At 42.6% G+C, this 16,507-nt stretch overlaps 1 protein-coding gene across 1 annotated transcript; it reads right to left on the bottom strand.

Moving 5' to 3' along the window:
• Nucleotides 1-11,752: 11,752 nt before the first annotated feature.
• Nucleotides 11,753-16,167, bottom strand: LOC106598179 (F-box only protein 36). The gene is made up of 4 exons (XM_014189241.3): nucleotides 16,026-16,167; nucleotides 15,537-15,645; nucleotides 14,070-14,242; nucleotides 11,753-12,544 (listed from the first exon to the last, which is right to left on the bottom strand). The coding sequence occupies exons 1-4, from the start codon at nucleotides 16,119-16,121 to the stop codon at nucleotides 12,158-12,160; spliced, it is 765 nt and encodes a 254-aa protein (XP_014044716.1). The 5' UTR covers nucleotides 16,122-16,167; the 3' UTR covers nucleotides 11,753-12,157.
• Nucleotides 16,168-16,507: the final 340 nt, after the last annotated feature.

The following is a 16,507-nucleotide window of genomic DNA, read 5'->3' on the forward strand; positions in this document are numbered from 1 at the left end:
CTACACTCCCTGACATGGACACCTGGATCATCCTGTGTCCTCTGTGGCTTACTTAGCAGAGCATGGTGCTTGCAACACCGAGGTCATGAGTTTGATACCCATTTGGGCCACACGTGTGATAAATGTATGCATGTATGATTGTAAGCCTTTTAGCAGCCTCGTAGTTACAACGGGCCCATGTTGCAATGCTTGCATTCAATGCTCTGGTTCAAACTCAATCCGTTAATTAGTCATTAAGACGTCGCAGCATATTATCCACCTACAGGGGGGATATCATTTTCTTACCCCTGTGACCAGACGCAGGTGACAGGGCAAATTACATCATCCCGGGTCATTACTGGTCTCGTTGGTTGGCAGAAACCTAAAGCTATGAAGCTATATAGGCTAATTCAGTCCGATTAACCTAAGTTAATATGAGCTTATCCAAGCCTAAAGAATCCCCGGCTCCCAGAGCAATGCATAAGAGCAGGGGTGTCAGCCTTCTGTAGGGAGGGGTGTCAGCCTTCTGTAGGGAGGGGTGTCAGCCTTCTGTAGGGAGGGGTGTCAGCCTTCTGTAGGGAGGGGTGTCAGCCTTCTGTAGGGAGGGGTGTCAGCCTTCTGTAGGGAGGGGTGTCAGCCCTCTGTAGGGAGGGGTGTCAGCCTTCTGTAGGGAGGGGTGTCAGCCTTCTGTAGGGAGGGGTGTCAGCCTTCTGTAGGGAGGGGTGTTCGCCTTCTGTAGGGAGGGGTGTCAGCCTTCTGTAAGGAGGGGTGTCAGCCTTCTGTAGGGAGGGGTGTCAGCCCTCTGTAGGGAGGGGTGTGGTAAGGTGGCGTTTAGATAAGCAGCCACTGAAACTCTGCAGCAGGTCACCACACGAGAATTTCATTTAGACTCCCGTCGGATCCCTGTGGTGTACCACTACACTCTCTGACATGGACACCTGGATCAACCTGTATCCTCTGTGGCTTATTTAGCAGAGCATGGTGCTTGCAACACCGAGGTCGTGAGTTTGATACCCATTTGGGCCACACGTGTGATAAATGTATGCATGTATGATTGTAAGCCTTTTAGGATAAAAGCGTCAGCTAAATTGGCATATATTATTATATACCCACAGACACCTACACAACAAACAAATTCACGTACAGGGACTCCTCGACAACAGTGAAATGTACTCACAGTAACACACACGTACACAAACACACATAACTTTTCATACATTTGTGAAGTGCATGGAGACTTTTTAAATACTGTATAATAAATAAGTAATATATATACTTAATAGATAACAATGTAAATATAATTTAAATCCACCATGACAAATAAACTATAAACAGCACATATTTCAGATCTCCCGCATACCAACCACTAACACATTGTGAGGATCATGCTCAGGTAAATGCTTAGGTTGTTGTCTCTCACACTCTTCTTAGTGCTGAGCTGTCACCTTAGCTGACCTGCCATAACCTTACTTGCTGATTGGGGCAGGATTAGTTTGGGGGGGTTAAGAATCAGACCACCAATCCCCCATCTGCTTCATGGCCTGGAGTGGCCTCCAGCAACTCCTCCCAACCGTATAGTTTTGAAGAAGCACACCACTGTTTTTTCTCTTTCACTCTGCACACATCACGGGAACAGACCTCCCTATTAACATCAACGGGGCTGTAGTGGAGCCGGTCGAGAGCTTCAAGTCCCTTGGTGTCCACATCACCCACGATCTATCATGGTTCAAACGCACCAAGACAGTCATGAAGAGGGCACGACAAAACCTTTTCCCCCTCAGGAGACTGAAAAGATTTGGCATGGGTCCCCAGATCCTCAAAAAGTTCTACAGCTGCACCATCGAGAGAATCCTGACCGGTTGCATCACCGCCTGGTATGGCAACTGCTCGGCATCTGACCGTAAGGCGCTACAGAGGGTAGTGCGTACGGCCCAGTACATCACTGGGGCCAAGCTTCCTGCAATCCAGGACCTATATAATAGGCGGTGTCAGAGGAAAGCCCATAAAATTGTCAGAGACTCCAGTCACCCAAGTCATAGACTGTTTTCTCTGCTAGCGCACGGCAATCGGTACCCGAGCGCCAAGTCTAGGACCAAAAGGCTCCTTAACAGCTTCTACCACCAAGCCATAAGACTGCTGAACAATTGATAAAATGGCCACCGGTCTATTACATTGACCCCCCCCCCCCCACCTCCATTTGTTTTTACACTGCTGCTACTCACTGTTTATTATCTATGCATAGTCACTTCACCCCCATCTACATGTACAAATGACCTCTAACCTGTACCCCCGCACACTGACTCAGTACCGGTACCCCCTGTATATAGCCTCATTATTGTTATTTTATTGTGTTACTTTCTATTATTTTTTTACTTTAGTTTATTTGTTAAATATTTTCTTAACTCTTCTTGAACTGCATTGTTGGTTAAGGGCTTGTAAGTAAGCATTTCACGGTAAAGTCTACCCTTGTTGTATGTGACAAAAACAGTTTGATTCGATTTTTTTATTTGATTTGAAACACACACACACACACACACACACACACACCTGCACAGTCACTTTATAAGCCATGAATGGCACCTCATCATCACAACGCTACTTTATCTGATATGTGCGCGGTGACATCACACAGCTCTCATAATGCTCTAACAACTAATCCGACTGCTGTACGACATTGCCTGTCTGAGCCGGTTACTACAGTATAATGTATTGTGCCTCCTATTCGTGGCTCTAATACATTCTGACTGTTGCACAAACACCACGGCTATGGATCCTATAGACGCTAATAGTCTCTGGCTGTCTCCGCACCTTTACACTTTCCCAAGTTGAAATGTAACGTCCCAGCTAACACTTCTAGGGAGACAGAACGTTTTTGTTATGTTACCTGTAATGTTCCCCTGACGTTTGAGTGTTCCGTTTTCTGTTAGTTAGGGGGACATTCTATATATGTTAGCAAAAACCTTCTGAGGACCTACAGTATTTAGCATATTTTGGTGTTAGTTAGGAGAACAGTCCCTTAACGTCAAACAGAACTTACCCAGACACATTTCATGGGACGTTGCAAGAAGATTCATGTGTCTGGTTTTTCCGAAGGTTAGGAGAATATTCCATCAACGTCACACTAAACAGAACATGGTTGGTGAACTACTAATCCATTCAACACACTTTGTCTAATGGTAAGGTTAGGGACACCCACACAGTGCTTTCAACTTCCATATTTGACATACATGATTTTATTGCATATGTTTATTCAACATGTCTTCACCTGGGATTTGACTTCACAACCTCTTGGTTCATGGCATTCTGATCTTTTTCAAACGCCACCATGTCTGTATCAGTGATTGAACTCACCTGTATCAGTGATTGAACACACCTGTATCAGTGATTGAACACACCTGTATCAGTGATTGAACACACCTGTATCAGTGATTGAACTCACCTGTATTAGTGATTTAACTCTGTATTGCTACACTTTGCACTTCGAAGTAAATCCCAGCTCTGTTAAAAGTACACTCAAGAAAAACAATTTTATTTATCATAAACCAGGTTTCCATCGAACCTTTCTCTGCAAGTAAAGTACATGTCAGATAAAACATGTAATGACAGGCCTCATGAAAACAGAAAATGTGTCAGTAAACTTTCCAAATGTCCACAAAACAAAATACGCTAGATGAGGTGTGATATTTTTGTGTCTGTAAAATGTATTATGCGATAAATGGCAGTGAAAGCTTTTATGCGCAAATATTGATATAATAACCATCAAATCGAAGTAAACTTGGAGTCACGCGATGACATGTTGTGTCGTCCTCCCTCTACGACTCGATGGGAAAGCATGCAGTTAATTCGGCTACATATGAAACGTGTTATGAAAAACTTCACATTGTGTTGAATGTGCACGATGATGAGCTTGATGCTCCTTTCCAATAAATATCAAGGGTCTTATTCTGTTGACATGAATCATGATCATCGATGCTTGTCTGTATTGACAAATAAAAATAATCTTGCTCTTTTTTCCAGAATCGTCTCATCATGAAGGCTATACCCACACCGTACCTTCAAGCTGTTGGCTATAGCACACATACCAATACCAGAGCGGACACACTCACTATAACACAAACATTTGTTGTGGGAAACCCATCAGTAGAGTTGAAAATACGATAAACAGTCATTTAACATGTATTTTTTATTCAGCCATTTATCCGCAACAAGTCAATTTGATGGAAATATATCTCAGTTGGGAAAATGCGCATATTGTTTTTATGCAAATGTTTGAAAATTGACATTCAAATCTGTCACCATTTGGATGGAAACCCAGCTATAGTGATTAAGGAGTAACATTACAACAGAGTAATATACCCCACCAACGTTAGACAACTCTACAGAAAACCATCAAATTACTGAAATAAGTCAATCAAATAAACGATGAGACGATAGTGAGATTACTGACACAGACATGGTGGCATAGCAGGACGATCAGAATGCCATGAACTAAGAGGTTGTGAGTTCAAATCCTAGGTGAGGACATGCTCAATAATAATTCCTGTATAAAGGAACCTGAATCATGTATATCAAAGAGTCAAATATTTACATTGAAAACATTGCAAGTTAAAATGCACTGTTTGTCTGGGTGTTCCTGAATTTACCAACAGACAAAGAGCTTTGAGTGGATCAGTAGTTCACCAATCAGGGCCTTGGAGAACGTTTCTTTGGAACCCTCATGCGACGTCCTAAAAATGTCAAGCTGGGAACTAAACAAAAACCTCCAGGGGACCATGACAGAACGTCCTATGTTTTAAACGTCATTGGACTCAATACTTTTCTTGCAACAATCCCATGGAATGTGTCTACAAGATTCATATCTAATATTTAGAGAACATGGCAACCATGTATTGCTTTACCTCCCTTATCTTACCTCATTTGCACACACTGTATATAGATTTCTTTTGTACTGTATTATTGACTGTATGTTTGTTTATTCCATGTGTAACTCTGTGTTGTATCTGTCGAACTGCTTTGCTTTATTCCTGGCCAGGTCGCAGTTGTAAATGAGAACTTGTTCTCAATTAGCCTATCTGGTTAAATAAAGATGAAATAAAATGTTCTGTATATGTTTGGTGTGACGTTAATGGAATTTTCTACTTACCCTGAGAACTGGACACATGAATGTTCTTGCGACATTCTCGTGAAACGTGTCTAGAAGATTTATATCTTATTCGGAGAACATGGTAACCATGTTCTGTGTATGTTTGGTGTGAAGTTGATGGAATATTTTCCTAAACCTCCGAAAACTGGACACAGGAATATTCTTGCTATGTTCCAAGGAAAAGTGACTAGAAGATTAATATTAAATATTCTGAAACCATGGTAACAGTAACAATATGCGCTGAGAGTCGGGGAGTGAGTGTTTAAAAAAAAAAAAAAAACATAATCCAAAACAAGAAACACTAACAGCACACAGACATGAATCGAACAGAAACATTGACGACTGAGGGGGGGAAGAAAAACAAAGGGAGTGACATACATAGGGAAGGTAATCAGGGAGGTGATGGAGTTCAGGTGAGTCTGATGACGCGCAGGTGCGCGTAACGATGGTGACAGGTGTGCGCTATAACGAGCAGCCTGGTGACCTAGAGCGCCGGAGAGGAGCACACATGACAGTAACCATGTGCAGGGTAAGTTCTGTTTTGAGATGAAGGGAATGGTCTTTTTGGAAACAGTCCTTGCACATCACAGGAACATTCCTATGAAAACGTTTGGTAATGACCTAATGAGATCCTCCAAAGTTGTGGGAACGTTGATTTTAAATGAATATGTGACACACCCACTCACAACCTTTCTTAGATACTGTGTATGAGATGTAACAGTTTCTATTTATACATCAAATATTTTGTTACTCCCTTATGGAGATTGGAAGAGTGAGCCACCTGGTCAGTCCAGCCAGGACACCTGGCCACACACATAGATGTCCAGGGAGGAGAGGGTTACTAGAGTGAATAAGGATAACAGTTGCTTTGGAAACTCAGGCCCAAGAATCTGGGACAAGCTAGTTCAGTAAATTGAAACTGGATCCAGAGCTTTTGGCATATTTACAAACCTCAAAAAGTTAATATTGAGTAATATTTTAAACTCAAGGCTTGAGATTTATGGTTAGATAGGCTGTTCAATCGAAAGTCAAGCATATCGAGTGTTATCTGCAGCTGTCGAGAGTTTGGGACTATAAAGTTAAAATGTAGTTATTGACATAGCTTTGTTCTGTTAAATATTCTCTATCTATATAGTACTCTAAATACCCCAATTCATGTTGTTAAATTAAAAAAAATACAATAGAAACCTTTCTGTCACCTTTCAAACCAATAAGGGTTCTGAACTTTAAAGCCAATTATCTCGGAATCCTTGTTTTGCAGATAGAACCTTCTAGTTCCAATCTGTCGTGTTGTTGACTCAACTCATGATGAATGATGTTGTGTCAGCACTATTTCACGATAGTTGCTGGTTGAAAATACAATCAATACAGGACTTTAAAAAATATATATATATTTTTTTTGCATGGGTGTTGTTTTTGCTTCACACATGATATTACATGAGGGAATAATTTATAGACCAATACCAGAAGCCTAGATTCATCGTAGACTGCGTAATATCTGCGTGATTGAAATTTACAGGCAATGTTCTCACGTTTGCGGAGACTACATTCACGCTAAACGCTGCACACAGTATTCTGTCTCATTCGGAAATTACTTTTACATTTCAAACGCGCTATAATGCGGATCTTCCGCAGTCCGGATTGAATCTAGCCTAAACAGATTTTAAAACCTCCGATAACCTTTCAGTTGCCTAATCCCACCCATTACACCACCCCCCAACCCATCCATAATCCTAACTGAAATCCTAACGATTACACCCACCCCTCCCTTAATCCTAACTGTGGTCCCCTCTCCGCTCCACTCAGACCACTCCCAGACAAAAAAACAACTGTTTTTATATATTTTTTTACCATTTTAAATTAAAACTATTATAGTTAGTAACTTTATTGTTACCCTAGAAATGATTTAATATGAAGCTCAAGATGGTTCTACTGGACCTTTAAATCACTGCAAAAAGTGCTTCTACAAAGTATTGACTCATTGGTGTGAATACTTATGTAAATTAGATATGTGTGTGTATTTAATTTTCAATAAATTTGCTATCATTCTAAATAACATGTTTTGAATTCAGGCTGTAACGCAACAAAATGTGGACTAAGTCGAGGGGTAGGAATACTTTCTGTACATAATTATATCGGCATTTATATGTACATTCATGAAAACAGTAATAATGTAATTCAGCAAGTAATATTTCATGATCAACCTTGTCAAACACTTTGGATAAATCTAGAAAATTGCCAAGAGCATTGTTGTAGAGGGCTGTAAAGATTTTATCCTCAGGTTGTAAAAGAGCCATATCTGTGGAGTAGTTTTTACAAAAACCATGTTGGTGATTATCATATAAAATACAGTGTTGGTTTAAATGTTTCAACATTCTTTTTTTACACCAGTTTCTCTGGGATTTATGAAAAACATGGTATTATAGATATAGCCCGAGTGGTGCAGCGGTCTAAGGCACTGCATCTTTGTGCAAGAGGCGTCACTACAGTCCCTGGTTTGAATCCAGGCTGTATCACATCCAGCCGTGATTATGAGTCCCATAGAGCGGCGCACAATTGGCCCAGTGTCGCCGGGGTAGGCCATCATTGTAAATAAGAATTTGTTCTTAACTGACTTGCCTAGTTAAATAAAAAAAAGTATAATAAATCAGTTAAGGATCTTGGATCCCCAGGTTTAAAGAGGGGGAAAACTTTAAAATCTTTAGGAACAATACCAGTTGGTATAGATTTGGTGAATATTTACCTTAGAGGGTATATAATTGAGGAAGACAATGATTTCTCCAAAGAGGCACCAATCTCATCATGACCTGTTGCTGATATCTTTAAGTTACCAATTACCTCCATCACCTCCATTACATCAGGAGGATCAAACTGATGCAGAGAAGGGAAATGTCCCTTAATGTAATCCAAAGGATTTCTGTCAGTTTTTGCCGGACCCTGGTCTTTTTGTCTTTAAATCATGGATACCGTTTTTATGTCTCTGCATCCAGTATCAAATAAGTTAGCATTGGCTCGCAAAATAAACTAACTAGCGTTAGCGGAATGACTGGAAGTCTACGGTATCTACTAGCATGATAGCAGTTACCATAGACTTCCAGTCATTGTGCTAACGCAAGTCAGCAATTGCGCTAACGCTAGTTAGCAACTTCCTTCAAACTGCATGCAGAGACATAAAAAATGGTATTCACTGCACAGGAGGTTGGTGGCACTTTAATTGGGGAGGACGGGCTTGTGGTAATGGCTGGAGCAGAATTAGTGGAATGGTATCCAATACATCAAACACATGGTTTGATGCCATTCCATTGGCTCCGTTCCAGTCATTATTATGAACCGTCCTCCCCTCAGCAGCCTCCACTGATCCACGGGTTCATCTGACTCAGGGGAAGTAGATAAAGGGCTTCATTGCTAAAATTCTGAAGTATCCCTTTAACAGCGAGTAACACACAATCACAAATAAAAGTATTAAATACAACTCAAATAGCATGAGGATCATTATAGGATCACTGTAGGATCACTGTAGGATCACTATAGGATCACTGTAGGATCACTATAGGATTATAGGATCACTATAGGATTATAGGATCACTGTAGGGTCACTATAGGATTATAGGGGTGGCAGGTAGCCTGGTGGTTAGAGCATTGGGCCAGTAACCAAAACGGTTGCTAGATCAAATCTGTCATTCTGCCCCTGAACAAGGCAGTTAACCTACTTTTCCTAGGCCGTCATTGTAAATAAGAATTTGTTCTTAACTGACTTGCTAAGTTAAATAAAGGTTAAATAAAAAAATATATAGGATCACTATAGGTCTTCCAACATTAAATTGAGATGTGAGAGCCATAGAAGCCTTTTTCCTGTTCACCAGTTGATTGATGATTTTCCAAGTTGACTTTAATATTGTTTGAAGATTCTTGGAATTTTCTAGTATAAATCTTTTGTGATATCCGAAGTAGATAAATCTGTTCTCATACTTTTTGTAATTGGTACAATTCCGGGGTGGGATTAGTGAGACATTTTTATATCATTAGTTTTTAGTGAGGATTGTTTTGGAGAGGTCTGACTAAGGGAAAGAAGTGGTGAAATATTATGAAATATCATCAATTAAAATCTTAAAGGGCTCAGTATTGTTACATATTCTACATTTAACGCTACTATCCATTTCCACCGGATCTTTTGACAAAGAGAAGTGGAATATTGGAAAGTGGTCAGAAACGAGTATTTAAATAAGAAATATTTGAATACGGATATAGTTGAACCCGGGTCTAATCAGACAACACGCAATACCAATACAATGTGAAAACCAAACAATAACCAAGTGTTTTACATTTTATCTGTTCTTTTCCCGACGATTCCACATGTTCAATCGCCACCATTGTCTACAGCAGGTTCAGTAATCATCATACAATGTCCTCATACGATTGCACTTCACTTGTCTCTATACTAGTTTGTCAGTCCACTGGCTTCAGTCTCTATACTAGTTTCAGTCAGTTTCAGTTACGTCACTGGCTTCTATACTATTTTCAGTCAGTCCACTGGTTTCAGTTATGTTACTGGCTTCATTCTCTATATTGGTCCATGTGCACACTGTGGTTTTCTGTATTTGCTGGGCTCTCTAGGTTTATTCCAGGTCCTTCACATGATGCAGACTCCATACTGGCTTTAGTCTCTATTGTAGCACAGGTTCCAATGCCGAGTGTGGTCTTTGCGCTGGTTACAGTCCCTGTACTAGCCGCGGTTCTGGAGATCATTGCAGTTCCAGTGCTGAGTGGGGGTCTCTGTACTAGAGCAGTCTGTGGTGCTGCTGTAGGTCTGGAAAACGTGTCCAGCGGGGGAGGAAGCGGGGAAGCTGCTCCCGGAGTTCCCGGCAACGCAGGCCGTACACCACGGGGCTGAGTGCCTGCCCCACTAGGAACACCACGAAGTTGGTCACTGTGGCGGCCATATTGTGCTTCCACCTGGTGATGATGGGCACCAGAGGGAGCAGGTACAGGATCATCTGTAGCATGTGGATCAGGGTGGTGTGGCGCCCGCTGCTGTTGGCGTGTGAGAAATGCCCCGCCCGGTAGCCCTCCATGTAGATGAGCACGTAGCTGGTCATGATGAGCAGTACCAAGAACACCACCAGCGCCAGGCTGCTGAACCGAGACGCGGGACTCTCCAGCGTGGTGGAGCATACGGGGTCCAGATCCACCACATAGGCCCAAGAGGACTGGGCGCAGGCCAGGACAGTGAACAGAACCGGGTTGAGCAGGGCCACGAACCAAGCCAGCGCCATGACAGAAGACCGAATGCGACGCACCAGCGTTGGGTAGTGGAGCGGCCGCAGGATGGACAGACAGGTGTTGAGGGCCGTGAGGGTGAGGGTGATGCCCATGCCACGGCCTAGAGCCACCTGGAAGTCAAAAAGGACCCAGCAGGTCAGGCGGTTGATGGGCACGCGGAGGGTGCGGAGGCCGTGCAGGACAGTGCCCAAGGCGTTGAAGCTGGTCACACAGGCACAGTGCTGGCACAGCAGAACGACGCGGACGTTGCGGCGCAGCTCGGCTGTGTGGAACACTGTCACGATTAGGTAGGTCAAGAAGAAGGTGGTCAGGAAGATGCCCCCGCGGACACACAGCCCTATGCATCCCGAGCAGCCCTATGTCATCCCCAGCAGCCCTATGTCATCCCCAGCAGCCCTATGTCATCCCCAGATATTGTAGCATTTAAAAGGCCCGAGTAGATGAAAGACACAAAAACCCTGAGAAATAACATGTGAAGTTAAACCACAAATGCATGAGTGAGATTATTTTGATACTTTGATAAACCACATTTGATGTCAATGACAATACAATGAATGTAAACCCAAGATAGAGCAAACTCATAGGTTGAGACGAAAGAAACATTACAGGGAGGAAAAACAACTGAAAAAAATGGCCATGTCTTACCTGTATTCTGTTCCACTGCCAAATCATAGTTGGAGTCATTGGACATCGCTTCTGCTGATTCTGGCCGGTCACAGGGGTGAAAACTAAATGTTGAATTTGCCAAACCAAGAATACGCAAAACCAAGTTAATGGTGCCAACATCTACAGTATGGGTGTCTCTACTGTGGCTGCTAGCCCTTTGCTTCAGGTAACTGTTACCTTCTATATCTTTGCCTTGTATTTTCTGTCACGTGTCACCACCGCCATGCATTTAGTTACAGATTCTTTATCGACTGCCTCGTAATCCGTGGGTTTAGTGGAATAGACTGTTCTGAGAGTCAACACCTGCCTCTCAGCATAGCAAAATTCTATATTTAACAGTAGGTGGAGCAATTTATTGTGCTCCTAGGTGTGTGTGCTGTGCTGAGTGTGTGTGTGTATGGACATCTGACCTGCACCAGGAGGTTTTGTCGCTAGTGAATGTGAAGGTCCATGAGTGGAGATCAGACTGAACACTTTCCCTATTATTAACTAGAAGGATGTTAAAATGATTGGACCCTTGGTCCTCAAGTTATTTAGCCGAGATAAGGATTTAATCTAGAATATACTGTAGGTTTAAGTCATGAGCATGTTTAAAATATTGTTATATTTTAAACATTGTAAAAATACATAATATATATTTATAAAACAATATCAAATAGGAAGAAAATTGTTATGAGACACAGCTGGCAGGTTTTTATCCTTTTATTTTTACCAAACGTGCCCTCCCTGAATCATTCCACTGAATGGTATTGTCCTGCTCGTGCTAAAATGTATAAGGAAAAAGATTATGGCACATGTACAACACAAAGCAACAGCAGGTAAAAATGCATATTAACATCTCCAGCCATTGCCACAACATCCTTTGCTGCCAGGCAACTGTCTATGAGACAAACTGTCTTCCAACACAACACAGCCATTGTATTGATTGAAAGACAAGAAGCATAACTAACATGAATTCATCAAACATTCAACAGTCATCATATTTGTATCAAAAACGACTTGTACTGTCTCCACCCGAGATCAAGCCGTCCTCTATTCCTCTGCATTGAAACCTCAGATCCTATTTAGAGTGTAAAGATAAAACACTAGTCATTTCAGTGAGCTCCCTGAATCAGCGCTGCAGTCCCCCTGTGCCACACCACGACCCTGGCCCGCAATCATCCCACAGCGCTGCATGTCTGTACAGAGCTGCTCCGGCCCAGGGTCCGACTCAGAACCTGGCTCTATATCTGCAGCGTGGCTCTCTGGGTCCTCACTGCGCTCCACCATTGTGTCTACATCATAGCGCTCCAGGTCTGTACAGAGTAGCTTCTGGCTCCTCTTCCTCCTGCGGCTGATCTGTTTCTGCAGCTGCAGCTTGCTGGTGAAGAAGACGCTCTTCCAGCCCAACTCCAGGGCCAGGGCCTCCACCTCAGCAGACACGGAGCCGCAGTGGCCGCGCACCGCTTGCTCCCAGAACTCCTCCGAACGACACAGCTGACAGACACACAGGGAACAGTGGTTAGGGACCTAGACCATAGTTTGCGGTCAATCCTTCCATCAGTTAACTCACCAGGGGTTTAAACCACAAACAAAAACAACAGATTCACTACAGAAAATAAACCAACAGAATATGGAAATATGAATATGGAAAACACGTAATTACAGTCAGATATACCAATGTAGTTACAAAAGGATTCACATACAGTATACATCATAGGTAGTATACAGTCTACATCATAGGTAGTATACAGTCTACATCACAGGCAGTATACAGTCTACATCACAGGCAGTATACAGTCTACATCATAGGTAGTATACAGTCTACATCATAGGCAGTATACAGTCTACATCATAGGTAGTATACAGTCTACATCATAGGCAGTATACAGTCTACATCATAGGCAGTATACAGTCTACATCACAGGCAGTATACAGTCTACATCACAGGCAGTATACAGTCTACATCACAGGCAGTATACAGTCTACATCACAGGCAGTATACAGTCTACATCATAGGCAGTATACAGTCTACATCACAGGCAGTATACAGTCTACATCATAGGCAGTATACAGTCTACATCATAGGCAGTATACAGTCTACATCATAGGTAGTATACAGTCTACATCATAGGCAGTATACAGTCTACATCATAGGCAGTATACAGTCTACATCACAGGCAGTATACAGTCTACATCATAGGCAGTATACAGTCTACATCACAGGCAGTATACAGTCTACATCACAGGCAGTATACAGTCTACATCACAGGCAGTATACAGTCTACATCATAGGCAGTATACAGTCTACATCATAGGCAGTATACAGTCTACATCATAGGCAGTATACAGTCTACATCACAGGCAGTATACAGTCTACATCACAGGCAGTATACAGTCTACATCACAGGCAGTATACAGTCTACATCACAGGCAGTATACAGTCTACATCATAGGCAGTATACAGTCTACATCACAGGCAGTATACAGTCTACATCATAGGCAGTATACAGTCTACATCATAGGCAGTATACAGTCTACATCATAGGCAGTATACAGTCTACATCCTAGGCAGTATACAGTCTACATCCTAGGCAGTATACAGTCTACATCATAGGCAGTATACAGTCTACATCATAGGCAGTATACAGTCTACATCATAGGCTGTATACAGTCTACATCATAGGCAGTATACAGTCTACATCATAGGCAGTATACAGTCTACATCATAGGCTGTATACAGTCTACATCATAGGCTGTATACAGTCTACATCATAGGGTTTGATCCCAGGTTGTATCATAACCGACCGTGATCGGGGGTCGCATAGGGGGGCGCACAATTGGCTCAGAGTCGTCAAGATTAGGGGAGAGTTTTCCCAGGGTAGGACATCATTGTAAATAAGAATTTGTTCTTAACTGACTTGCCTAGATAAATAAAGGTTAAAAAAAATAAAAAAAATAGGCAGTAATACTGTCTACATGCATGCACCGAGTCTCACACAGATAGAGTGGGTCCATTCACCTTCCTGAACCTGTGTGAGGTGTGTCCAAGCCGTGCCACGTCCTCCAGTTCCAGATGAGTCAGGATGTGGAGAAGCAGGGGGTCGGGCAGACGCTCCAGGTAGTCATAGTGGCCCTGACATAGTGCCTGGCTGTACTGAAGGATCCGTGGGCCAAACACCACACTCACCTGACCTAGGAAACCATCACACCAGTGGAGGCTGCTGAGGGGAGGATGGCTCATAATGATGGCTGGAATGGAGTCAATTGAATGGTATCAAACACATGGAAACCATGTCGTTGATGTGTTTATCATTCCACTGACTCCATTCCAGCCATTATTATGAGCCGTCCTCCCCTCAGCAGCCTCTACTTGATCACACAGACAGCACCTGTCAACAGAGTCCCTTAGCCTCATGCCCACCAATGGGGACGTTGCTTAACTCTTTTTTGTGCTGTGCCCAACCTAGCCAAAGTCTGTTACAAGGACATTAGACCATGGGAGAATCTCAATTTGCATTTCCTTGACTCCTCGCATCCCCTCTCCTTCTCAAACCCCATTGGATGAGAAAGTCACAGGTCCCTCCCCTCTGACCATCTCCAATGGGTTTTGAGATTCTCCCCATCTCTCTGACCTAGCAACTAGGTGATTCAAAAGTCTTTCTAGTAAAAGATGCTTAAAAAAACCGCAACACCCGTGAATGGATACAATCTCTACACCAAGGGTCTACAATCCTGTTCCTGGAGAGCTACCCTCCTGTAGATTTTTGCTCCAACCCTAGTTGTATCTAACCTGGTTCAGTTTACCAACCAGATAATTATTAGACTCAGGTGTGCTAGATTAGGGTAGGAGTGTAAACCTACAGGACAGTAGCTCTCCAGGAACAGGGTTGGAGTTAAAAACTACAGGACAGTAGCTCTCCAGGAACAGGGTTGGAGTTAAAATCTACAGGACGGTAGCTCTCCAGGAACAGGGTTGGAGTTAAAACCTACAGGAGGGTGGCTCTACAGGAACAGGGTTGGAGTTAAAACCTACAGGAGGGTATCTCTACAGGAACAGGGTTGGAGTTAAAACCTACAGGAGGGTATCTCTACAGGAACAGGGTTGGAGTTAAAACCTACAGGAGGGTAGCTCTCCAGGAACAGGGTTGGAGTTAAAACCTACAGGAGGGTAACTCTCCAGGAACAGAGTTGGAGAGCCCTGGTCTAGGCCATTGCCTCAACGACCTCTGCCCTCCTGGAAACAACCCTTCTGACACACCTGTGAACCTAAATCATGTGGGAACTGCCGACTTAGCCAATAGTATCATTTAATTAGGGGTTGATTGGGTTACAATCAAAGCAGTCATTTTTAGCATGGTAATTCCCTTTACTCGAGGGCATAGGGTTATTTGGGGCATTTACGCTATTATCTATCTTGCTATTAGTGAGCAGGTGGGCTGTAAGTTGAGCAGGTGGGCTGAGGGCTAGGCTACACTGGGCACCTTACTCTGAATCCGGCTGTCATCCAAGTAGTCATTGTGAGACTCCCTCAGTTCTCCTGGCTTAGTGTTCCTACCATCACTTCTCAAAGAAATCTTCCACCATCTCCAAATAACCTGAAAAATATAGGCCTATGAGTATTGCAGAGCAAGCGGCATTACAGTATTTACTTAGCAAAGCAATTTAGCTAGGTCTATTTGTTACAAGTGCTATTTACTTTAACTATTTGTTGCCAGCTTTCTGGCAAAGCCTTATTTGTTAGTTAGCCGAGCAAGCTACTACTAGATTATATTGTTATGTGTCTAACGTTAACGTTACTGACATGTACGTTATTATTGCTAGCTAACGCGTTGGCTAAACTAAGATTGAAAGATTACTGTAGCGTTAGAGAATGAAAGGGCAAGGCAGTAAATGGCTAACGTTAGCTTAGAAATGTCTAAGAAAAATTGACTAAATACTTTACATTTTAGAGAGGACATAACACGAAAAGATTTACCTCTGTCTTGGTAACAGAAAATTGGAAGAAGTCTTTATTGGGTGGAGGACCTTGACCACTGACTTCAAATAAACTTTTCCCCAACAAACTCGACATTTTGGACGCTTGGTTTGGGTTGCCATGGCAACGAAAGGGTTCGTTAAGGTTTTTTTTCCAGAGTGCTAGAATGTAACAAAACCCGTCCTGCTGCAACATTCCTTCCTGCCGCAACATGCAGCAATGTAACAAATGCAAAATTGCAACCTCCTCTTGTCTTGGGTTTGAAGTCACTTTTGCAGCTGTGTATAAATGAAAAGCTAAGTTTTCCTGGTACTTGAGTCAATGAAAACATTTCCTCATAAAGAGCTTTAGTGAACAACATTTTACTGAGTTACAGATCATATAAGGAAATCAGTCAATTGAAATAAATTCATTAGGCCCCAATCTTTGGATTTCATATGACTGGAAATACAGAGAAAAAAAGCGAGGGGCGTGGATCAGAA

Source organism: Salmo salar, chromosome 03, assembly GCF_965601325.2.
Source record: "Salmo salar chromosome 03, fSalSal1, whole genome shotgun sequence".
NCBI classification, from domain to species: Eukaryota; Metazoa; Chordata; class Actinopteri; order Salmoniformes; family Salmonidae; genus Salmo; species Salmo salar.